General features: G+C 40.9%; 1 protein-coding gene across 12 annotated transcripts in view; it reads right to left on the bottom strand.

Annotated features, from left to right (window-relative positions):
- Positions 1-24,453, bottom strand: part of afdna (afadin, adherens junction formation factor a) — a 119,475-nt gene that overhangs the window by 72,270 nt on the left and 22,752 nt on the right. For 9 of the 12 annotated variants that reach the window (XM_085371824.1, XM_085371825.1, XM_085371830.1 and 6 more), the window contains exons 2-6: positions 7,930-8,125; positions 7,690-7,802; positions 6,269-6,426; positions 5,930-6,084; positions 3,989-4,146 (exon numbers count right to left, since the gene is read on the bottom strand). In XM_085371824.1, coding sequence (XP_085227950.1) covers positions 3,989-4,146; positions 5,930-6,084; positions 6,269-6,426; positions 7,690-7,802; positions 7,930-8,125 — 780 coding nt within the window. The remainder of the gene's footprint in view (positions 1-3,988; positions 4,147-5,929; positions 6,085-6,268; positions 6,427-7,689; positions 7,803-7,929; positions 8,126-24,453) is intronic. The other 3 variants (XM_085371826.1, XM_085371836.1, XM_085371835.1) reach the window with 1 other exon arrangement.

The following is a 24,453-nucleotide window of genomic DNA, read 5'->3' as shown; positions in this document are numbered from 1 at the left end:
CATAATCCCCATTAACTAGTTTTCCAAGACACAATATAAAGAAAAGACGTCAGCCACTAATCCTGTTTTTCCACATCACACCGTCTAAAAATGCGTGCTGACCTGCAGCTTGTACTGGTTCAGTTTGCAGCTCAGTGGAGAGCAGATGCATTAGCGGATGAATTAGACCCTCAAGTCTGAGGCCCTGGTATTCAGTAAGAGATGGGTTGTTTTGAGGAAGCGCTACTGTCTCAAGTGGAGCATCTCAAGTACCTTAGGATGATGTTCACAAGTGGGGGAACAATGGAAAGTGGGAGAGCGACAAGTGGGCTTCTACAGCATCTGCAGTACTGCTAAGTTCTGGTGAGCTAAGGGGCATAGGGTTTAATTAACTGGCAGGGCTATGCTCTTACCATAACCTGTGGCTATGGGTTGTACCAGAAGAAAAAGATCATAAATACAGGCTGTAAAACTTTGTTTCCACCGAATGCTGTCTGGATTCAGACTACACAATAGGGCTGGGCGATATATCCAGTTTTTTAAAAATATCGATATATTTTCATACGCGATATAAGATGTGACAATATCGTTTATATCGATATAGTCTATGTTACGTTATAATTATACTTGTGGAGCCGCAGGTTTGCCTCTCTTTCGTCCACTTTTGTCTCTACGAAACGTTACTCGGCCTCGCCTCCCCCATAGCTTCACCTGCAGGCAATGACAAGATGAAAGCGGAAAATCTCCGTTAGCGAGTTACCGCGGATCGTCCCGTGCGTGGGGCTGGACGGCGTCAACGTGTTAGCGAGCTAACCACGCTAACGGCATGCAGCCCGGAGGAGCTGCACGGCCTAAAATCCTTTCATTTTCTCAAAACTCGACAGTGCGCCTTATGTATGAATTCTGGTTGTGCTTACTGACCGCGAACCGATTTTATGTGGTACACAGCGCTCAGCAATCTGTCAAAAAATGTTTTAATATGACTTTGCTAAGCTACGGAGCTGCACCGCTTGATGGATTGTCGGAGGATTACGGCTACCGAGGAGCTTCGCGGAGTGATACGTACTGTGCTTCAATGTAATATTACCGTACTGTGTGTGTATAAGGACCACAAATGGCACCTGTTCAGAGACGTGGTGAGCAGTGAAATCTGTCTCTTTGTTATTATGCTCAGCGTCTATTAGTTTACAATTTGACTGCACAATTGTGAGCTTTTTGTTATGCACAAAAACAACATTGTTTTCTTTTATTTATGGACCATGATTATTTAATAAATGCTGATAATTTATTTTTAAGTAATTTCTTCATGTACATCTACGCTGTATGTAAATAAAAGTGCCCGTGTGACATCTGGGACACAGTGTGACTAAGAACTCTTTTTGTTCTTAACTTATGGCTTTAAAAAAAAATATCGAGATATACATCTTATATCGCCATCCAGCTAAAAAATATCGAGATATGAATTTTGGGTCATATCGCCCAGCCCTACTACACAATATCAGCTGATTGCAACATGGAACAAATGTGTTCCAACAGTTCATCCTTCTACTCGTCGAGCATAAAATTCCAGACCAACAAAACCCAAATGAATTTACTAAATAACTTTGTGAAAAAGACAGAAAAGACAGACTAACTGTGGTGGTGGTTACAGGTTACACATGTCCTCGCCTCCAAAAAGTCCAATTTAAACCTACAAAAGCCTTGTAGGTTGATAATTGCACAAAGGTTAAAGGTGGAAAAAAGAGTTTTCCTCAACTTCAGTGACCTTGACTAATATGAGCTGATGGAGGAAATGTGAAAATCAATGAATAAGAAGATCACCAGGATCATAAACGTCACCACTGTGTTTTTTTTACTGGAAATCCCTAGCCAGCATTTCCATCCTGATGATATCACTTAAATTTAAAAAGCCAATAGGGGAGCAACGAGGAGCTCATCATGTCTCCAACTCTATAATCTTCTAACCTGACACATTAACCATTACAACAAACAACAATATTGTGTAATCTCAGTCCCACCTTACACACAGAATGACTGATGTAATGTGGTTCAGGCTCCTTTAAGCCTCAAAGATGAGGTCATTTAACTACATCTGACAAGACAACGTCTCCAGAGAAGTCACAGGATGCAAAACAGAGCTTGAAAAGAAGGTGACTGGACTTCAAGTTTTTTGAAGATGTTTCACCTCTAATCCAAGAGGTTTCTTGATTGTTTCACAGGATGAAAGATTAAAAACAAAACAAAAAAAACTTAATCCAGTCGCCTTCTTTTTCAGCGCCTTAGACTATCATGACCTGTACGACTGAGAACCTACACAGACACGACGCAACAGCTAGTTTTCAACTCTCCAGAAGAGCTGGAGGCAGTGGTGGTTGTTAGTTTTTGATAGCTGTGTTTAGATTAATGCTCCCATGATGCAGATAAGGAAAAAAAAAAGGACGAGTGGGTGGATAGTGTTTACCAGTTTCTGGCATTTCTCATTGTTGCTGACCTCCTGAACCCTGCACTTTAGGGTGAACTCGCACTAGGCACAGTCAGTGACTGTCCCAAACTCCCACACTGGCCTGTGCTCGAACAACACTTAACGATGCAGACCCAAGGATGAGTCAGTCTGCCTCAGCCTCTAAACACATCACTCCATTTTGCACACTGTCCTGTCAAAAATGTGTTAATTACTTAAGGCAATTTTTACACAACAAGCTGTCACTGAGGAAGTACTGGAGATCTGTGCAGGGAGTTTAGCTGAACTGTGCTGGACACACCTTTTCAACAGGCCAGACCTTGCAGCAGTAACACTAGTCAAAGGAAAAGCTCCAAACACACAACAGCTAACAAGTTAGCTCAGCTGAAAAGGGAAACTAGTGAGCTTGTTACTGGTTACGATGTGCTACCAATGTCAACTCTGTATGAGATCACACAGCCTCTGTACAATGTAACCATATGAGGGCTGTGCAGTTTTGGTAAAGCAAAGCACGCTGATGAGTTACTTTTCTAAGTAGATAGCCCTGTAATGTAACAGATCACTTCATGATAGTAACAACACTGTAAAGTGAAAAGGTACCTTTAAAAGTAACCCTGTGTGTGTGTGTGTGTGTGTGTGTGTGTGTGTGTGTGTCTGGAGGATCTTCCAGTGTATTGGCAGTTGTTTTATACGACTGGCAAAAGCTGAGAGGACAGATAGGAGACAGGCTGTGAGCCAAGTTCACCGTCACAGTCTAACACACACACACACACACACACACACACACGCTGATATTATAGAGCATCTGCTGCTACTGTGGCACTCAGTCTGAAAGTAACTGAGCTGCATTCCTTAAGCTTTCCTTTTCAATCTGCCATTCCTGTGAAGTGGGCATGGATTTTTCTTTTCCAACTTTTAGTCATCTTCATTTAAACAGGAGAAAGAGAAAATGTGTTTAAAATGTGCCTTAAAGGTGGGATATATAGCATGCTCCTCGTATTGGAAGCTGTTACAATGTTTACTGACAGCAGTGGTGACCCTTGTGGCAATGACAGTGAACTTAACTTTCCACAGCCTCTCAGGAGGATGATAAAGGTGTTTATTACTGAACTCGGAGCGTCAAGGTTGTATAGTGCAGAGAAGCAGGATTAACGGTGTAACAATTCTCAGACGACAACAGAAATGGCGATACAAATGTCCCATCTCACGATGAGTCCCATGTGGAGTTGTTAAAGTATGCTAGTCTGGCAAAACGGAAACATGACTTTGGAAACATTACACCTCTAACCATGAAGATCAAATATGAGCTGTGAACATCACGCAGTGTCCTCAAAAATAAAATCACATATTAAACTGTGACAAAAGCTCAAACTCTGTTACTGTTAACGTGGGTTTGATGGAATTTGCTGCAGCTGGAGGAACTAAACCTAATTTAACTCGATTTTAATTTTAGCGAGAACAAAGCAGATTTTATGGTGTTGATGAATGTGTTTACTGGGAGCGTGAGAAGGTGACAAGATGGGTTTACAGATTTTTAAGAAAACTTACCCGAGCAATGCAGTACTCTTTGGGGTTCTCCTTCTCTAGTCCATACTTCTCCAGAGCCTCCACCACAGCAAAGTCAGCTGTGTCTCTCGTGGAGAGGAGGATGGTTTTATACGGGATATTGGGCTTCAGACTGTCAGCGTATATCCTCAAAGTGCCTCCTGCAGAGACGGAGTGTGTTAGTTCTGAATGCAAAAGCACTAAATACTGTTTCACACCTAGTTCTAGTTTTACTTCAGTGAACTTGGGTGTTTTTCACCTTTAGTTTCATTTTTGACTGCATTTAATATAGCCAATGTAATGGTGCTAGCAGACTCCCACTTTACAAACTTCTGTCACCATCGGTTCTCGGTCTATCATTTCTTGCTTGACCTGGACGTTAAACTTTCTCGCGTACACTTTTAGATGAGTTTGGGGAAAAGCAATAACGTAATGCTTATAACAACTTTCATCTGGTGGAACATGTAGCCATGTAACGGGGACGTGTCAACTGAAAATGATCACCTTTGTAAATGCCACAAAAGAAGGCTTCAGCAGAGCAAACAGGATTTTCATTACATAAAATAAGGGTGTTTTGTTTGTTTTTTTAAATAGTGCTTTCTGCCGGGAGAACGTCACCGTCTAACCACCGGCCGTCCTGCCTCACCGGCTGTATGTGCATGCGGACAGTGGTTTGAGCCGTTTTTAAAGCCGGTTCACTCGTCCATCTGTCTGTCTGGCAGAGTGATTAGGTAATGCCTGAGTCACACGCTGAACCAGTCAGCATGTTTGTTTCATTCATTCGGCACGTCCGCGACGTATGTCTGTGTGCGTAAACATGTCAGCGTGAGACGCTCCAACGGCATATGGCACTTCTGGGAAGCAGCTGATGTGGGCGTGAGTAATTAGCGATGAGCAGTGAAAACAATTTACTAACAACAAAAAGTGGGCCGCTAATCCGCATGTTATATAAACACCACTCCAATAGATGTGCACACCTGCTTTCACAGAATTTAACTTGCTTTCTCATGCCCTTCCACACCAGATAAGGAGCGACAGTGAACTGCGACGTTCAGGTCACGCTGCAGATTATCTCCAGAGTTCACGTCAGGTTTCCTTTAAGCCATACAAGGACATTCAGACTTGTTTTAGAGCCAATCCGGGTCCCTCTCTGGCTGTGCCATTTCGGTTTGTGACATAAAAAGTCAGTATTCACAGCTGATTTTCATATTTAGGTCAATTTACTGTTTACTCCAACAAATACCATCATGAATTTTAACATTTAAGATTCTGGGGGTTTTGCAGTTACTCTGACACTGGATTGAATTTGGTGGCAATACACACCTGAACAGTCCAAACCAGAGGTGCTCATACTTGTTGATCATCAGTGAATTTGTCGATTTGATTAGCAGCACTTGGCTGCTACTTGCCCTCTTAAGTCCTATGGAAGCTGTGACTGTGGACTCTAGAGTCCTGTGCTCTCTTTTCCACATGACTGTAACAATATATCAGATTAGCCTTTGATGTTGACGGTCTCATTATTTTAAAGTAATACCACCTGCAAACTGCCCACGTGAGCCAATGTGTTCTGACTTCAGTTTATTTCCAGTGAGCAAAAACTTAAATACACATGGGATCATTAAACATACCGTACTGCCCTCTGAGCTCCGTCTCTTGTCTCATCATTAAAAAAGTGAAACAAAACACTTTAGCAGTGTTCAATTAGTCTACATTTTGGATTTAATGGCACTATATGCTTTTTAATTTTAACATAAATGAGGTGCAGGCTATCTAATTGGGAAGGAATGTGTTTGTTATATACCTATTGTTTTTTTCCTCTACCCACCCCTGAACTAATACACCTAGGAGACTAGGCACAGTTGGTAATCCGAGCTCATGTTGGGATTAGGAGAAAAGGGTCTGAATAAACTCGTAAACAAGATATTTGCAAATTCTAAGAAGTACCTGAGTCTGGCCTCCCATCGCTGCTCATGAACTCCTGCATGCGTTTCTCCAGTTTCTGCTGGCGTCTTCTCTTCATCACCACCTCTGGGTTGGAGATCGTCCTGGTAAAGCTGGTCTCCGGCATGTCTTTATAAACCTCTGCTGCCAGATTTTCTCTAAACCAAAGAATAAATGGGACAGAAAAAGAAACGCAGGGAAGAAAAAAAAAAAAGGAGTCAGATGAAGGAACTGAAAGGTCAAAAGTTTAAATCACTATTCTGTCATTTTCTGTGCTTTTCCTCGCATTAAGAAAAAGAATCTCTGAGGACTGTCAGGATGTAAGATGAATGAGTGCGTTACCCGTCCTCGCGACTCAGTGTCTGATCGTCTCCATCAGGGATTCGGGCGAATTCCTTCTCCCTCTTCTTTTCCTTTTTCTTCTCCTTCTTGGACAGAGTCCTCTTGAAGTTCTGTATCATGCCGTCCTTCTCCTTCTCAGGCCCGTTACTCTGACTCTTCTAGAAAAACAAGAGAGTGAGGCTGAGTGATAAAACTGCTATAGATGCACTCCTTTGTGGGTGAATAAGTGGCACATGAGCAAAGTGAGCAAGGAAAAGAAGAAAATCTTCGGCATCTTTGTGACATTCGAGTACGCCAAAATGTCCAAATTTGACTCAGGGCCCAAAGGGACTTTTAAAACCCACTAAAACCTGAGCACCTCTTACAAGGTCAAATAGGCACGCTGCAGTGCTCCCCACAGGCTGTTAAATTAAGACAGGTAGTTGCTGTCTTGCTCTGCATCGTCAGTGAGCAGGAAGACATAAACTACACCTCCACCTGCTCCAGGTTCTGATCAGAGTGGTCCTGTAACTCCCTACAGTGAAATACTCACCACCTCTTATCACAAATAGTACTGATTAGTGTACGTGTAAACAATAATACATTCCACTTTTAAATCACAAAAACGTTTGGGAGGCTGGTTGAGGTTGCTGGTAGAGCGAAATTTTATGCACATTGAGTCGCCGAAAATTGAGTTGTACACTTCACAGATTTTTACGCTTCATCATTTTCTAATTTTTTATTACATTACAAATTAAAAATACATCATTTATTATCATTAAAATTGGTTAGGGTTAGTGGGATAAAGATATAAAAACTATAGAAAAGATCACAGTTTGAAGAGACAACCTGAAGGAACAGCTGAAAGATATTAAGGACCATAAGTGGAACCTGGCAGGAAGCCAGCTGGTACAAAACATGAGAGCAAATGAAAAATACCAAGAAAATTCAAAAAATTTAAAACTTGAAAAAGATTAAGGAGGGTTGCTAAATATACCCGAGCAGCTCAATGAAGTAAAGTCTATGTGTAGGAAACACTATGTTCCATTTAAAGGCAGTATCACATATAGAAGTAGCTTCCCTATTGGAAAATGAAGCTGAGTACAAGTCCTTAGCCAGTGAGCACACGTTTCAGTTTTTAAAGCCAAATCAGACACTCACTCGTCACATCTGGTCTCAAAATACCTGGATGGCTTCCTTGAAAGCCCTTCATTAACCAAGCAGCATCCATCTTTTATATACAGTCTGATTATATTCTAGTGGCAGCTGGTGCCTTTCCAATGCGCATTTGTATCTTTGTGATCTTGAAGAGCTGAACAAAGTGATTTAAAATGATTCGTTTTTCCTTGACAGGCTATGGATGAATGGAAGAATAATTCATCTCGCTAGTAAGCCTAATGATTAACAGTGAACACTTGAACCGAACAGTCAGAGCAGCTGACCTTGGGCAGGATGTCGTTCTCATTCTTCAGGACAAAGCGTCCTTCTCTGTCGTCTTTGTTCCAGTTCAGCTGCACAACAAGAGGCTTCTCGTCCAGGTCCAGCTGACGCTCTTCTAACACAGACACAGAAAGACCAGTTTACCTGAGAGCCATCCATTTCCTACTCTCCATTTTTACAATTAATTGGATTCTGTAAAGTCTGTCGCGCTTTTCCTTGCATCAGAAATCTGTGGGACTCACCGCCACTGACATGGACCTCGTACAAGGAGTATTTTGGTGAGGACAGCATCCTCATGTCTGGTCTGAACTTCTCTGCTAACGTTTCAATGACATCCTGCGTTGTCGCTGTGCTGGAGACTCTGATGCACTTGGTAGCAAAGTTACCGGCGACCCGGTCCTGGAAGTAGAACCTCATCACGCCATGGAACTCCAGGTCCTTTTAGAAAAAACACAGGAAGAGAGTCACTAATTCTGTTTATACAAGCCGCAAATTACAAAAATACACCAAACATTTACATTCAACACAATTGCGTTTACATGCAGAGCATAAACAAATGCTTGGATATTAACATTGAAGACTGAAAGAAAATAGGGCATAAACAGTAGCTCAGACGTATTATTAATGCAGGATGGCGCTCTTAAGGAGGCTGTTCAGCAGCCTCGACTGTGGCGGGAGAGCAAAAATGCAAGGCTGGCTGAGATCCAGAGAGCCGAGTGTGTCAGCAGGTTGTGCGACGACAGGAAAAGAAGGCTGATCAGTTATTCACCGATATGGACTGTCAGCCCACATGCATCAAGTTTTGAGCACAACAACTTACTTCAGTGACATCGGTTATTAAATAGACAAGATGAATGTTTGCCGTCCAAATATCACATTAAATACTGAAGACATCACAACCATGAGGCGTGTCATTTCGGATAAACTTTACGTATACGTGTGAAGTATATTTGAGGTCATAAGTGAGCGTAATAGGTCCCTTTCAAGCAGTTCAACACCGATTAGTTCCAGTTTACTTTGAATTAAATCTTAAATATGTACTTAAAGTCATTTGTATATAATTGGTATCAAATGTTATTTCCAAGAACCTCCCTGATCTGCACACTGATTTAATGTGTTCCAACTTACTTATCTACTTTATCTCAGCACACTGTGCAGGTCTAAGGAAACCTCTGCAGAACACACACAGCCTGTGTTACACAGCTACCCAGGGCTATTTTCTCTACATGTGTACAAATCCACTGCCTACATTTAGACATTTCCTTCATCTGCTACAGAGTGTACTACAGAACAAGAATGTGTAAAACCTGATGTATGTACGCAACGCTGTGCTGACGCAGCAACTGTAGCTCGCAGCCTGTGCACACACATGCATATGTTATGGCTCAGCAGTAAATCTGCCTCATATTTCATCATAACCGCCACCAGAGAAAGATCTAAGGTATTCAGGAGCTTGCCAACATTGCATAGCTAGTAGCTGCTATTACTCTGAAAAAGTAGGTGATTGTATCTCACTCTAGGGGACAAAAACAAATTGAAAGCGAGAGACAAACTTGTGGAAAGATATTCAAGTAAGATGAAGGCAGCCATGAACACATAAAGCCATATATAGTTTCTCACAGACGCTGATTGGTTTCTGGCATCATGGGGGGGGGGGATGCACGCCTTCTTAAGTGCAGCATTAAATGTTGCCACTTTAAGGTGAATGCCAGGACAAGTGGATGAACCTGTGGAACAAAATGCAGATACTACTCGAGCACCATGGTCCAAGTAACGTTTCATGAATAGTGATGTCATTTTCAGAGAACCCATTGGTCAGGAAGTGACAGTTATATATATTCTCAGTGTACAGAGTAAGCACTGAGAGAGTGTCTTTAAGGTTTACTTCATAAGAAATTGTTACATTTTATTATGGCAGGAAAGATGTTGTGTCTTCACTGTGGATCTCCTAGACCGCAGATATCTTTTCTGTCAGCATGCCAACAAAACAACTCGCATGCCAGCTTCTAATAGGGGATGCAAACAAACAAATTCAACCATTTAATCTGAGGCTGAGGAGTGTGTGCAGAAAGACTTCCAACAAAAGATTCAACTACACTAATTCTGCACAGTTTGTGGACTTTGTTCCATATAGAAAAAACAGGAAAATAGAAAAAAAAAAAAAAAAAAAAAAAAAAAAGAGGCCGACAGAAGTGAAAGCGTTCCCCGCCTCGTTCTAACTCGCCGCCTCCCCTTCCCCGTCGAGTGGAAACACTGAGAACAGTTTCGATAGGCAAGGGTGGAGTCGGGAATGTGCACGCGTTGTGATTTACTGCTGGAATGTGGGTTATCGAGGGCTGCCGTTGTCAAGCTTGCGTAACTGTTGGTTACAGTTACCGTGGAGACACTGAGGTTCAAACAAGGCCCAGCTTAGAGCGAGCGGTGGATAATTAACACACTGGTCAGTACAACGGCAGACACCTTCTGGGGCCACTGGGAACTGTTAAGGGCAGCCACGTGTAGTTCAAGTTCAGTGCACCTCCAGATGATGGTGCATTCCTGCAAAGTCTCATCTCAGCCATCTACACCCCTAAATAATCCAGCCCTAAACTCCTGAAAGTCATAATCTTAAAGTTGTGGACCAGTACTGACATTGCGTCCACTCATTTCCACAAGTTTCCAAGGGGGAGGGGATTTAATTAACTAACCAATCATAAGAGACTAAAGCAGCAGCATCTAACATCAGCTCAATTTGCACCATGGACATATTACTGCACATAGAGCACACAATTCATGTGTCCCTCCAAAATACAATGTTTGGTCGCACAATAACTAAACCATGAATTACAATAAATTCATATTTAGTCTTATAGTTATAATTTTTTTTGTTTGTTTATATACCTGCAGTGTATAACACAAAAAACATCTTACTAAGTCAGAAGCATTTCTTTATGTCAATTGATTAAAAAGTCATTGATTAAACTCTTGAAATCAAGCTGTCGAACATTTTAAATACAGGGCAACAAGTGAGCAGGCGCCCTCATGTTGTCCTTCGCTCCAACATCCTGAATACTTGCAATAAGGACTGCTCGCAAGCCCGATCCAGTAGCGCCATGGCTGCGAATTTGGGCTAGCAGCACTCGCACAATGGCACAGCTGCAAACAGTTTACAATTAAGTTTATGCACCTTACTCCCCCCAACCATCAATGCTTTGATCTACAAACTGCACACAACTACACATTTAAATAATTTGTAAATCACACTCAGCTTTCACAATCCCTTTACTTTAATAGTTTAAAAACCAACAGTGTACACAGTAAAACAACTAGTAAGGCTAAAAGCTCCGTCTCCAGTTTGAGTGCTGGGTGATAATCTGTATATAGTCAATACTCATATACCTCCATGCCAACACACTTGCTCTGCAGGAAAGCTAAAACTGGACTAAAGTGAAAACAGTTCAGCATGTTCTTCCATATTTTTTTTCAATGCCATCCTGTCTCGTGCAACAAAAAGGCACGCAGTGGCTGTGTGAATATCAGTTCCCAGCTTCATAGACCTGACATGAGTGCAGCGTTAATCCGGTGTGTAGGCAAGTCTTCTTTAAGATCAACTCTAAACTTAATTTTGTGACCTATTTCAAGCACTTACTTTGCTAAAATAATAAAATGTGCAATTATTTTTATCTTTTCAGCTACTACAACCTGGCGACCCTGACTTTGAGGCTGAGGAATGTTTCAAATAATGATCTAGTGATTTTATGGAGGAAAAATTATCTTTGATATTATTTTTGGACAGAAAAGGAAAGAAGGGCAGGCAAAGGAGACAATACCTAGACACAGGACTACTGTTACTTTATTGTCCTCCACAGTTGACAATTGTCTTGGATCAAACCAGATTACAGGAAATATTAGAATAAACAAATAAAATTTAGGCAAAAAAAATTCAAACATATCAAATAAAAGAGCAGAACAGGAACAAATGGCTCCGTTTATGCTTCTGCAGCTTTCACTCCAATAATCCCCAACAGCTTTTTCTGTTTTCTTCCATGTTTCACAGACAGCACATGGTTTGAGTAGAAATGCTAATGCAGCAGTATACCAACAAACAACAGCCCGGATAAGAGCTGCTGCGCTCCGCCTGTCAAACGCACGCAGTCCCACATTTCCAGTCGAGTGATGGCAGAGAGGAATCGGCTGAGGTTTAGGGGAGTCTTTGATGTTCCACTAGTTCTGTCAGCGTGTTTATATATGCTGGGTCGACATATGCTCTATGTACACAAATTAACTAATGCCATGTAATTACTGCATGTTAGACCATATGTGGCACTACAGAAGTTTGTGCATCTGTGTAGTTCCCTTTCTTCACTGTGTCAAGCATCAGGGAATGCTCGCGTACACAGAGTGAGTGTAATGCAGGCCAATACCATAGATAGCCGTTACATTTTCAATTTATTAAGCCCCTTCAATTCTCACACAAATAGCAGATGAGCTATGTCAGACTTTAGTTGTTTCTAGTTTTGATTTTTGGTAGTGTCCTTGTCATTACTGATAGCATTCAGGTTGCACGGGTAGTCTGGCTCCTCCAGGGTGGCATGAGAAAGTTTGTGTCCAACAAAGACTCAAGAATAACTGTCGTTATATGAGAGCTGGACAGGGTCATTGATAGGCATCAACACCTCACCTGGACTATATCTACTTTTTCCCTCCTTTATTACCATCTTGCTACAAAACCCAAACAAACCCTTTGTTTGCATATGTGCAATATTCCTAATATGTTGTGAAAAACACTGACACATATTTAGAATATGTAAGGAGGCTCATCTCTATAAAATCTCTAAAAATGTTTTTGTCATCACTTTGTTATTTAAGTATCTGTGGCAGTAAATCCTCCTCCTCCCCTTGTGTTCGTATTGGATAAAATCACAATGTCGTTATTAGAAGTGAAAACTGAAAGTAATTTAGTCACAGCAAGCTGTAGTATTTCTCTACTAAACAATCTCTCACATGCTCAACTGTGTGAGAGCGTGCAACTAACAGCGACAGTGGAGGGAAACCATACTGCGTGAGAGATAACCTGGATTTTCAAATCCAACTGACTAACAGCTCAGGTTCAAAGGTCTCTAAGGGAAGAGTTCGAAGGTCACGTCTTTGTTTGCATGTGTAAGTGAGTTTACTTCACACTGCGGCTTTTTTTCTTTTTTAAAGAGCTCCCACCTGGTGCTTGTCTCATGTGTGGGAGCAGTGGATTAAACTTTAAGCCAAATGTAGTGTCATTACCGTACAAGACTAAAAATAAATAAATGATACAGCAAATACTTCACCCTTTTAAAAGAAACAACATTTTCACAGGGTATTAGCCAAGTAATTTTGTAACTTTGAATATCAGTATGTAAGCACTTTGAATAAAACCAAAAATATGTTCATAACCCTAAAGTAATATTCAGAAACAGTCACATTAGAACTGCAGACCTAAAGCAAGAAGCTGATGTCTGATAACTACTTCTTTTGGCTGCTCCCTGATTTAACGCCACTCACCCTCTCTCTTGCACCCTCTTTGGACACACCAACCCTCAGCATGCCCGCTCAGTAAATCCATAAATCTTCTCTTTGGCTTTGCTCTTTTTTTTAAATGCTTCATTCCTAATTCTGCTTGGATAAGTACAAGTTAACCCCCTGCAGTGACGGTATTCAAAGAGGGACAACAGGACAATCTGGACTATTAGAAAGACGGTCCAGACCAACCATATTGGTCTGTTGGCAAATAAGGTGACAGGAAGGAATTTAAAACTTTATTAAAACATTTCATTATTTTAATGGCACAACAGTAGGAAATAAAATCAAATTTTAAAAAAACATGTTCAAAACAATCCTGTAAACCTTCCTCCTTGCAAAAGATTTTTGATGAGCACACGTTTGTCCAGTGCTGCCTGAGGTCAAACAGTAAACTGGAAGCATGTTGTACAGGATGTTACAGTCTCTCTAATACTCATCATTAACTCAGTGTGCACCCTCAGCAGAAGTTATGAAACAGTACTTCCACTTTCTGTATACAAGGGTCACTGGTACACAATCCAAGAAAAGAAAACAAGTCAGTGTCAGGAGAGTTTCTGAGATCACTAACCTGAAGGTTGCTTAAAAAAAAAAAAAAAAAAAACTACAACAACAAAACAGCAAAAAGATAATTTGTCTAAAAATCATCTGTATTGATGTGGAATGCAGTGGAAACTCTTGGCTCCGGAGGGGCAGGTGATGTTGTCCATAACGTCATAAACCATTTATAATTTTTCCAGCATGATAAGAAACAGCAGAAATTAATGCAAAATGAAAATAAAAATTAAAAGGACTATTTTCCCCCACCAATTACTTTCATAAACTTTGGAAGAAAATCTTTTTTGTAATTACATTTATTTATCGCCCAGTCCTGACTGAATACATGCATCCCTAACTCTCAGCTTGCTAATATAGTTACTCTTAATTATTAACCCACGTTCACATTATACATATGAAAATCAATAATTTATATAATTTGTGTGCACGGTTTCAGGCTGCTAGTATAACACAACATGGAACAACTATGAGTTAGCCAGTCAAAAACTTTGCCTTTCTCCACCTAATGGTAATGGACTTTCATCTATGGAAGCCCGTTTCCGCCACTAAAAAAAAAAAAAAAAAAAAAGGATCCATAACTCAAAATTTCGAGTTATTTTCTCGAAATTTCGAGTTATTATCTCGAAATTTCGACATATTAACTCAAAATTTTGAGAAAAGCAACTCGAAATTTCGAGTTAGCGCTGCCAATCAGTAATCTACGTGAATGACGTCATTTCCATGTTACCCGGAAGCTGAAGCCCTCAGCTACAAATGCTACAGCTAAGCTACCGGTATTACATCCAGTCGTGAATGCACAGATTGCTGAGTGTTTTCAGCCTGGCTTCACAAATGATGAAATCCCTGTGTTATTAGCTGAATCACATGGTGTTACTATCAGCAAACATACTTTAATTTGTTGGGATCCGTTTTTGAGTGCGCGGTCCTGCGCCATATGCTTCCGGGTAACAAGAAAGCGACCTCATTCACGTATATTTTTGATTGGCAGAGCTAACTCGAAATTTTGAGAAAAGTAACTCGAAATTTCGAGTTATATTTCTCGAAATTTCGAGATAATAACTCGAAATTTCGAGAAAATAACTCGAAATTTCGAGTTATGGATACTAGCTTTTTTTCTCTTTTTTTTTTAGTGGCGGAAACGGGCTTCCATATTCATCAAACGTTTCAACAGACTGCTCGTGTTTTCATCAGGTTTTTTGCTTGTAAAAGCAGTGTCAGCATCGACTCTAGTAAAGTGCAACCACACTTTTTAGCACTCAATTCTCTCCACCTTCCTCACAAAGACCAGGGTGAGGCAAAGTTGCCCCGCCCTGACAAACACAGGGAAAAACTCTACCAAGAAGTAAATAGGGAAGCATGCATCGTAGATTCAAGTCTTAAACAGTAACAGGGGTGGTCAGATCAAATGCGAGAGATAACTTATGTACCAGGACCCATTTAACACCAGGTTTGGGTACCCATTCCTACTGACATCATCATGTCTCACTTTCTTATCATCCTTTCACATCTCTTTCTCACTATTCTCCCAAGTAAAAGCAGCACGGCCTCCGGAGCCTTCTTAAATCTGCCCTAAATAAATGTAGCTACAGTGTGTGTGTGTGTGTGTGTGTGTGTGTGTGTGTGTGTGTGTGTGTGTGTGTGTGTGTGTGTGTGTGTGTGTGTGTGTGTGTGTGTGCGCGCGTGCGTGCGATAAACTTGTGGGGGACGGTGGGTAGGAGGTTATCAAGTGCTAAGGAAACTAACCAGACCTCCACGTAAACCACTCCTGGGCTCTGATGTGTCTCTGCTGTGCTGAGACTGAGCAGAGCTGCTGTCTAAAGATAACAGAGATACCACACAGTACTCGGGATAAGATGGACACCATTCACAACCATGCAGGTAAACGATTCCATACTCCTGGTTCCCATCTTTCAATTCTCTGATGAATCCATTGGCTGCAGGCAAACACCGAGATCTAAATGAGATCTCAAACTCGTTATTCCCAACAATTTACAGGAAGAACTCTATATAAATGCTGTTGCTAAAAATACAAAGCATCCATGGCTCATTGGTTTAAGTGCTTGGGTTTTCTTGAAACTAACATTATTCCAAAATATCATTTAGAAAAGGTGTGATGCCACAGTGCTGACATAAAAAAGATAAAGCACTCCAAAAAAATATCCACAGCTGAAATCTCGAGGAGAAACCAAAAAAATTATTAAGCCAAAACCCAAGTTTAAGGCCAACATGCACAGCTCAAACCTGTACTCGAGTTGCTCAGCATCAACTTAGATGCCAGAGGAGGCCATTAAGAAACTTTTGAAAAGTTTATTTCCAAGCACCACCTTTTTCCAAGCTTTTCCTTAAAGGTATAAAACTGTTAATGGGAACAGTAGGTTAAGTATGGCAAGTCAACACCGCAGTAAGTCAACTACGAAACTGGTGTCCTGCTGAGCCTAATACACTGCTGGAAACCCTTTGTAGACTCAAAATAACTACCTGGAGTTGTTATGAACATGACTGCCAGGAATGAAACTTGTTTCTAAAAGGACTTTAATAATACATGTTGTCATGTATGATTTTGATGTCTGGATAATTTTCTGTTTGTAGCAGTTTTAATTAAAATGCTCTTGTTGCACGTCTGTGGCGTGGAAACCAATCCAGAGAGAAGTGCAACAAAGAACCCCAGCTGGCATCCAATCTCTCTTATAGAGCGTGTATCTTTGACACTAGGACACCTCAGAAAACACTTTTGACACCAAATGTAACACAAGGACACCAGCATTTTATATTTGTTACCCTTTTTATCTGAATGGAAACATGCAGGTGTGCACTTGAACACACCTGTTATATAAACGTCTTGCAGACAGTAAGAGCAGGGCACCATTTCCTGAGTTTGGCTTTATTATACATCTGCTGCACCCGTAAGCAGTCATTTCAGCTGGCTCTATGTCTGATCTCAATTTGGGGAGGCTCATGCTCACAGGGATGGGATTGAACTGCAATATGAAAACAATTACAGCCAATAAAATGTTTCCCATTACTTGGTCATGGTCAATTTAAGGTCTCAGATAAATTCTAAGGAGTCTAAGGATAAGATCTCACCCTCTATTGTCTTTCTGAATTTGGCATTGAGGAACTTTTTGGGATAAAACTGCACACTTATCACTAGATTTGCAGCCTAAAAAAAAACCAAAAAAAAAAAAAAACCTCATTCTAGGCAGCATGTGTCCCTGGTTTGGACAGCTTACAGCTAAGCTGCTATGTTGCTGGACTTCAAAACCACAGCTCTGATCCCCACCCTAAAATACAAATAAACAAAAACAAAAGTGCTTAACACTGTGATTTCACCCTCTCTCATACTGCAGTCGTGTTTATAATTAAATACCAATACTGGCAAACCAGAAAAAGGTGAAACCCCTAGTTTCCATGGAGACACTGAAACTTAAATTTGGATTTTTTTAGTTTTTGGCACTGAAACGATGAATTTGAAGCAGGGAGGAGAAGAGCTTTCTGGGTGATGGCTGTTTAAAAATGAGAACAGATTCCAGCTGCTGTGCGTCATACACACACACGAACATGAGCCTAATAAAATGAACTGAATTCCTGAGTCAATATTGTTGCAGCCCCACCTGCAGAAACATGGGGGGATTCCTCCCTAAGCCAGTGTCTAAGGTCAGCTGGACCGAGGTTTTTAAGGCAGACGTGGGGGGTGGGGGGGGGGGGGGGGGGGGGGAGTCATCCGAGCGGGGGCATTTCAAAGACTTCACGGCATACCAAAGAAGAATAAAAGACATCAGGAGAGGGAGAGAGGTGAAGACGAGAAACCCTGAAGCAGGAGAATTACTTTCCCATTCCTTTAAATAGCCATGGGATGTGAGGCTTACACGGCATTATCCTTGATATCAAATATCTCACTGATACTTGCGGTTGCAGATGTAATATCAGAAATCCCATCCTCTCCTACTTTTCTTCCCCCACTTGAATACAAGTTAAGGACACACCCTCAAGCAAGCTCTCGATAAGTGTAAGAATAAAGCTCAGTAATAAATCTTTAGGACCTGTTTTGATGGTGCACTTAAATTTAAGAACATTTTAACAACTTGTTTTCAGGGATAAACGCGACATGCTGTATATATGGGCCGTTTTGTAGGTCCATCAAAGGAGGAGAACAAGATGTCCAAAAAGCAAAGCCGTGGGTCACATGAAGAGATAAATCCTCATTTAACTGCTGAGCTGAAGGGCAGAGCAAAAGATTAAGCAAAAGTGCTAGAAACGCACCACTTGTTATTCCAAATGTGTGGAGAGAAACAGAGTAACTCAGAATAACTACGCTGTAAATATGAGTGTTTCCACACACTTGCATCTCACTTAGGTGGGCTGCCTGGGTATATTTTGCAATTTGTATTTATTGTATATATTTAGATTTCTTAGCATCAGTGCTAGTATTGGTTTTCTCTATTAAAATGTAGGGAAATATTTGTCAGGGGCAGTTATTACAATGTAAACAGCTAATCAGTAGCCACGTAAACATTTAAGTCTCCCTAAGCTTAATGTGCAAGGATTAGAACCGAAGACATTTCCAAAATGTTTTTATTTTAGTTAGCTTTTTATTCTTCTTTGCTACTACAACTACTTTTATTTCAAGTCATCTATAACAAGCTAGCCATTCCTGTGTCCCATTACTTCACATCCTTGAAAACAATCAGCTGGTTCTCCAGTGAGTCTCTCCTCCCAGTCAGATGGACTCCAGCTCCCCAGTCACAAGCTGCAGCAATCAACATTTATTCTTCTGCTTTGGAAATCCAATGCAAGCTAGACAGCTACTCTGACAAGAGCCTGTGTTAGGCAGGTTGGAAATCTATTGGAAACATTCACTGTACAGTGATTCTGGAATAACTTCTCTACAAAACAAAAACATTCATTTTTGTCAAACATCAAATATAACTGGGTAGTTTAGAAGTGTGTTGGGGGGTAGCATTTAAGAAATTTGGAATAAAGTATAAAGAGACATAAACCACATGCTGACTCAGTTATGTAGACATCACAAGTCTCAAGAAACACTCTACCAATGTCTACACAAATGCCTTCCTCCAATCGAAAAGCAGCAGTGAAATGGCTTATTTCAAGGCAGGAATTCGGCACGTAGAGCACCACCATTTGATTATGTAATGCAGGACTGTTGTTGATTTACTGCTGGCCTCTAACTTTAGAGAGAAACACACAAGACCCATAAGGACCCCTGTTGGGATTAAACTTTCTGACCAATCAGGTGATGGACGCTTAAAAAAAGTTCCATTTTCAAAATACTAATAAATCAAAGCTGAAAGCATTAAACTGGAATGACTGTACTGTTGTAGAATTTCCTGCAGAGCAAAAACAAACTGAACCACCAGGAAAAACAAAGCCGTGCAGCTGAGGTTTGTTGTCCTGAATGAATGACTAAAAGCACACATTTCCTCTGTGGCTGCGAAGAAAGGCCTCTTTGTTTCAGGTGAGTTTCTGCTTCGGTATCGGGCTGCCCAGCCTCCATCCCCCATCCATCCTGCCCACCCAGTCATTCTGACTGAGTAAAGCATTGTGGGAAGGTATGGCATAAATTTTCTGGACTCGTGCAGTGATGTCTGGCCACAAATCAGACCTGCTCAGCGCCTTTTTTTGGGCTGCTGATGGAGGCCATCAGCAGCCCAAAAAAAAACCCAAAAAAACCAAAACAACCTGACAAGATAATTATAAAAATGATTTTTCCTTTGCTTTTGCAATTTTTACTGCAAAGTTCTCATTTGACTTTGCTGTAAATGTAAAAGGTGTGCTTGATTTGCTATGTACAGGGCTTTCACTCTTCCCTAAAAAAAAAATTTTTTTTAAACTCATTTACCTCAAATGACAGAAAGAGTTTGGTCAACAAAGCTATCTAGAGCAAGGTCTACATAGCTGGGCCCTTCAAAGTGTCATTGTTACTGATGTCCTTGTGAGGTGGGCTTTATGGCTAAAAACGTTTGCTAATCAGGCTCTAGCTCTCTACCAACAGCTCTTAGCTTTACTTATTTAATCACTGAAATTATCATTGGAATGAAGGAAATTCCCTGCAAAAATGTTTGGTTCTGTCAAGCAGTCCTCACATGATGAGGCTCACATGGCAACTACTGTAGCAAACAGCTATGTTTCACACATTTTAACATCTAAATTAAGGGCTGTTCATGGTGACTGGTTTACTATTCATTCAAAAGAAAGAAAAAATAATATGGGGGTTAAAAAAAACAAAACATTTCTCTTACCGAAGTTAAGTCTTTTTAAACTGGTAATCAAACAATATTGGAAATGTTGCTGAACTCTGTGACACCTTGCACAACATGCCAAACAAACAGGTTATATCATTAGATCACTGAGCTTGGCTAACTTAGGAGCAGAACCTTGCCTTCTATGCACGTTAAATTCCACACGCCTTAGCAGACTGATAGGTTGGACTGTCTATCTGCCTACCTACCTGTATTATACTGCTAAAGTGACGCCAATCCACTAGCATACGTCTGGCGTTCATCACCTGGTCAGACGCCCTCAAACAGTCCTGTGACAGTCTGCCTGCTACCCGTTCAGATGCAGCACTCATTTAAAGTTTCTCTCAGAGGCTATGTTTGTTTTGCTTGGCATTGTGTTATTATCCAATGTCTTCCAACAGCTGACACACTTGGCACTTAAACTGCAACAACAATATATGGTTGTCACCAAAATCTCACAGCGTACCTGGACTTGCCTCAACACACCATTTGTGAACCAACATGAACTATGGAAACTGGCTTGTCTATATTTTAGGAATGGGCACTATTCTATATTCCATATAAGACGCGTGGCCTGCTAGGATTACCTGCCATAGCTTGAACTGGACTTTTTTTTTTCTTTTTAAGTTCCAACACAAGACTTTGTGATGATTCCTGTCGGCTTATTTTTTGTGCAGCAACATCTAATCTCACCAGCAGGAGAAAGAAAGAGCGGGCATCAGTTGTACCGTTCATCAGACAGAAGCCGTAAAAAAAGGGCATAACCTTAAGATGCACAACTTTAAGATCATCCTCCAACTGATGTGACATATGTATTCAAACATGATCTTAGTGTGATTTAATGCAAGATTAAAATCATCTTACCACACCAGAAATTAGTAAATACAAAAATGACAAAACAAATTAAAAGCAACAGCGTGACGAGTGCAGTGCAATTATGTTGGTGTGCAGTTGGAAAAACTGCTGAGGCAAAGCGCAAAAAGCATGAACAAAGCTTAATTTGCTATAAAAGACTTTTCACAATAGACTTTTTCAAAAAAAACAAAACAAAAAAAAACCGGGGGGGGGGGGGGGGGGGAGAAGATGGAAAAACTGAGCCATTTTCGTCATAAATTACTCAAACCTCTACACAATGAAAGCTGGCCTGCATGTGTGCTATAAAAACGACAACATGGGTTTCTGTCCTATCACTCTAAACTCTGGTGGAAACATTTAAAGCAAGACTCAGAAACTAACTGGATAATGAGAGGAAGCATTCACTTTTGCTCCATTTACTGATATTTTTGCTCTCATTCACAGTAACTACAAAGGAGGAGAGAGAAAGAGGAGAGGAGGTAGAACAGAGACTCCAGAAACAGCCAGAAAGGTCACACATGCTCTTCGCTGTGTTTGTGTGCTCGCTGTGTATGTATAAGAAAGATCAATAAGAGTCTGCAGCAGTTTACAGGGGGGCTGGTTAAACACTGTACCTTGTGATCAGGGCTATGAAGTTACACGCAAACACACATACATGTGCACACACAAACGTGAATGTGTGACCTTAACAGGAATTTCTGAAGGTCCCAGCGTGCAGAGAATAGAGAAGCACTCATAAGAATCCAGCGTTCAAACACACAGAGCACACGACACGCTGACAAACACACTCGGGATGAGGCGCTGAATTATGCAGGTCCGCCCATATCTCACTCTCACAGCCTTGGAGTGACTTTGGTGCAGAGCAGGAGGGAGGAAGTGGCGACAAACTATCAGGGTGACCAACACACCAAAACAGTCTGACCGTGCAGATCGAGCTGAACGGTAAACAACCTGATAAACCAACAGAGACTGCCTGAGAATCCCACGAACTATATTTCAGCCAATCCAGGATGTATTCATCCAGCCAAAATTACACCCAAAGTGCCCACATCTTTTAGCACAGGAAGTTATTTTTGTCCATTTTCCACCATATCTAAAAATCATGGAAAGATTAGGGGAAATTAGGCCAAACAAGAAAAACTTTATTGCACATTTCACACACACAAAGCATGAGCTGCCACAGTGCGCAGCCTCAACTTTACAGATAGACTTTACAGAAAGCAAGAAAATTAGTTTTAACAGTATTGGTAGAAACCCAGGAAATAACCAGTCTGATCCAAGTAACCTGAGGGGGTTGAGAGCTTTAATGGTGTATGGTCAAGAGAGGTCAGAAACCATGGTGTGGAGGTATGTGCTGGAACTTCATGTCGGCCTGGGTCCTTTAGGTGCAAACTAGATGTGTTCCTGGTGACCAATTATTACAGTCAATTAAATAGGAGTGGGGAAAATTGTGAGAAATTTTGACAGTTTTTCCAGTCTAATAGAAAAGGTTAAACTTTACCCACCCATTTAGGAGTCAGTGAAAACTGATAACCATATTCTTCAGATGATGCTGAATGTGTTTTGCAACATCTATAACCTATCACACTCTCACACAAACACATACACACACTACATCTGTAATGTCAGTAGTGCTAACACAGCAGCCCTTTTTCCTCCTTGCAGGCCTGTGCAGAATGTGGTTACACACTGATCCAGCTGAGTGAGTGGTTGCCAATTTACTCTGAGACAACCAATCATTTTCTACACCATAATAGTGTATAGGAGTACTGGTAGGCAAGGCTTTCATATTTCTTTCTACCTTGCTTGTTTACGACTACAGCTGCAGTCCCGACTAGTGGGTGGTGGCTGCTTAGCACCTTAGACGGTGCATGGGTAAAAAGTCAGCACTGCTATTTCACTCGATCTCAACTGACTGCAACCCCATTCAACACATTTCTTTAATATGATTGTTTTGTGTCCTCAGTTTTTCAAACAAAAAGTTTACATTCAGTGTTGCTCAATTTATAAAAGTGAGTTCATCTATGCCAGTATGACCTCCTGAGGAAGTATTGGTGGCTTCCACAGGGGGCCTCAACTGTTGCTCCTAAGGCAAGTATTAAGTTGAATTGTGCATTAATTAAGCGTAACTAATTAGTACAACTGAGTGTTTTTGGTGCTGACAGGGAAGATAACACTCAATTTACTAAAAAAGTTCATAGTCCTTGAGTTACCAGTAATATCTGGTTTAAGATTTTTAATAACCACAGAGGTCGTCCTAATTGCTTAATACTGGTGGAATCTCCCAAGCCAATTACCTCCATAGTGGAAAAAAAATTAAACAAAAATTAACTCGAGGTCATTTAAGTATTAATGGTTTTCATGTGACTCTGAAATTTAGCAAAAAACGGGACATACTACATACAAGGATTTGTTCTATTGCTTTCCCTGTGGCTTGGTTTTAGGATTTATAATGGCTTGATAGAAAATTTGACAGCATACCGTGTTCAAATTCCAGACATTCGTTTAGAAAGTCAGCATGAAGTCATATTTGGCGAGGAAGCAAACTTGCAGCCAGGCTGGAAAGCCTAAATGAAATACAGACTTTGTTATCGACAAAACAACTTAAGGTCTAGCAGAGCTTTCAGCGGGCTGCTCGGTTGTCATGTCAGGTTGAAGATGTTTTCAGAACTTCAGCTCAAAACAGCAGGTTGTCAGACTTCAAAGTAAAAAAGAGAAAACTTTAAGGAGAAAGTCATCCATCAGGTGGAGACTGAAGACAGCTTAAACTTCTGGGAGAAGACAGCAAATGGACTTGAGCTAGAGTATGTATTCCAAGGTAAAGAGTAAGCTGTCAAGATTTTTTTTTAAGTAAAAGCTATTTTTATTTATCGATTAATATGCTCTTAGTTTTCGAATGAGTAAATGTGACTTGTTAAAATGTTAGTGGTAATCACAGAATTGAAGAAATTCAAGGTGACAGTTGCTTAACTATCTCAAAGCCGTAAATGTGCACACACTTTTGAACTGTTGATTCATTTTCTGACGATCAGCTATTCGTAGAACGAACTGGAAGATTTTACTCATCCAAACTCATCCTTAAGGCTACTTTTGGCACAGCAGGAGAACAGGTTAGAATACAAATCTGCTGCAGAGGTGATGAAAATCTATTTCTGTAACAGCCCAGTACATTACGTTTAAAATATTTTTGTAGATATTCTGGTCAGGTTGCTTTTCAATAACCTTTCTCTGAGTAGTGTCAATAGCATACCAGTTCCATATGAAACCAGTGAGAGCTGCCTCTGAAACAAACTTCCCTGAACAGTAGCCGGCTGCCGAAGGAACCCAACACCAACAAGCTACTGAACGCCTCCTGGGTAACCTCCTAGACGGGGTGTCGTATTCCCGCAGACCTGGTAGGTAGGCTGTGCCTACTTCTCAGGTGTCATGTGGACAAACAAAAGAGGGTGACAAAATATGCTACTGAGTATTATTACGTTTATAAGGTCATCAGAAATACGGCTGCTTTTCAGTCCAAGTAGAAGTAATTCAGTAAATTCAAAGGAAGCTCCCTGCTAACAGCAGCTT

This window comes from Diplotaxodon limnothrissa, linkage group LG15 (assembly GCF_057381915.1).
Source record: "Diplotaxodon limnothrissa isolate DT_005_m linkage group LG15, D_limnothrissa_male_GT1.1, whole genome shotgun sequence".
Taxonomy (NCBI): domain Eukaryota; kingdom Metazoa; phylum Chordata; class Actinopteri; order Cichliformes; family Cichlidae; genus Diplotaxodon; species Diplotaxodon limnothrissa.
The sequence above is the reverse complement of the archived record's forward strand: the minus strand, read 5'-3'. Positions and strand labels throughout refer to the sequence as shown.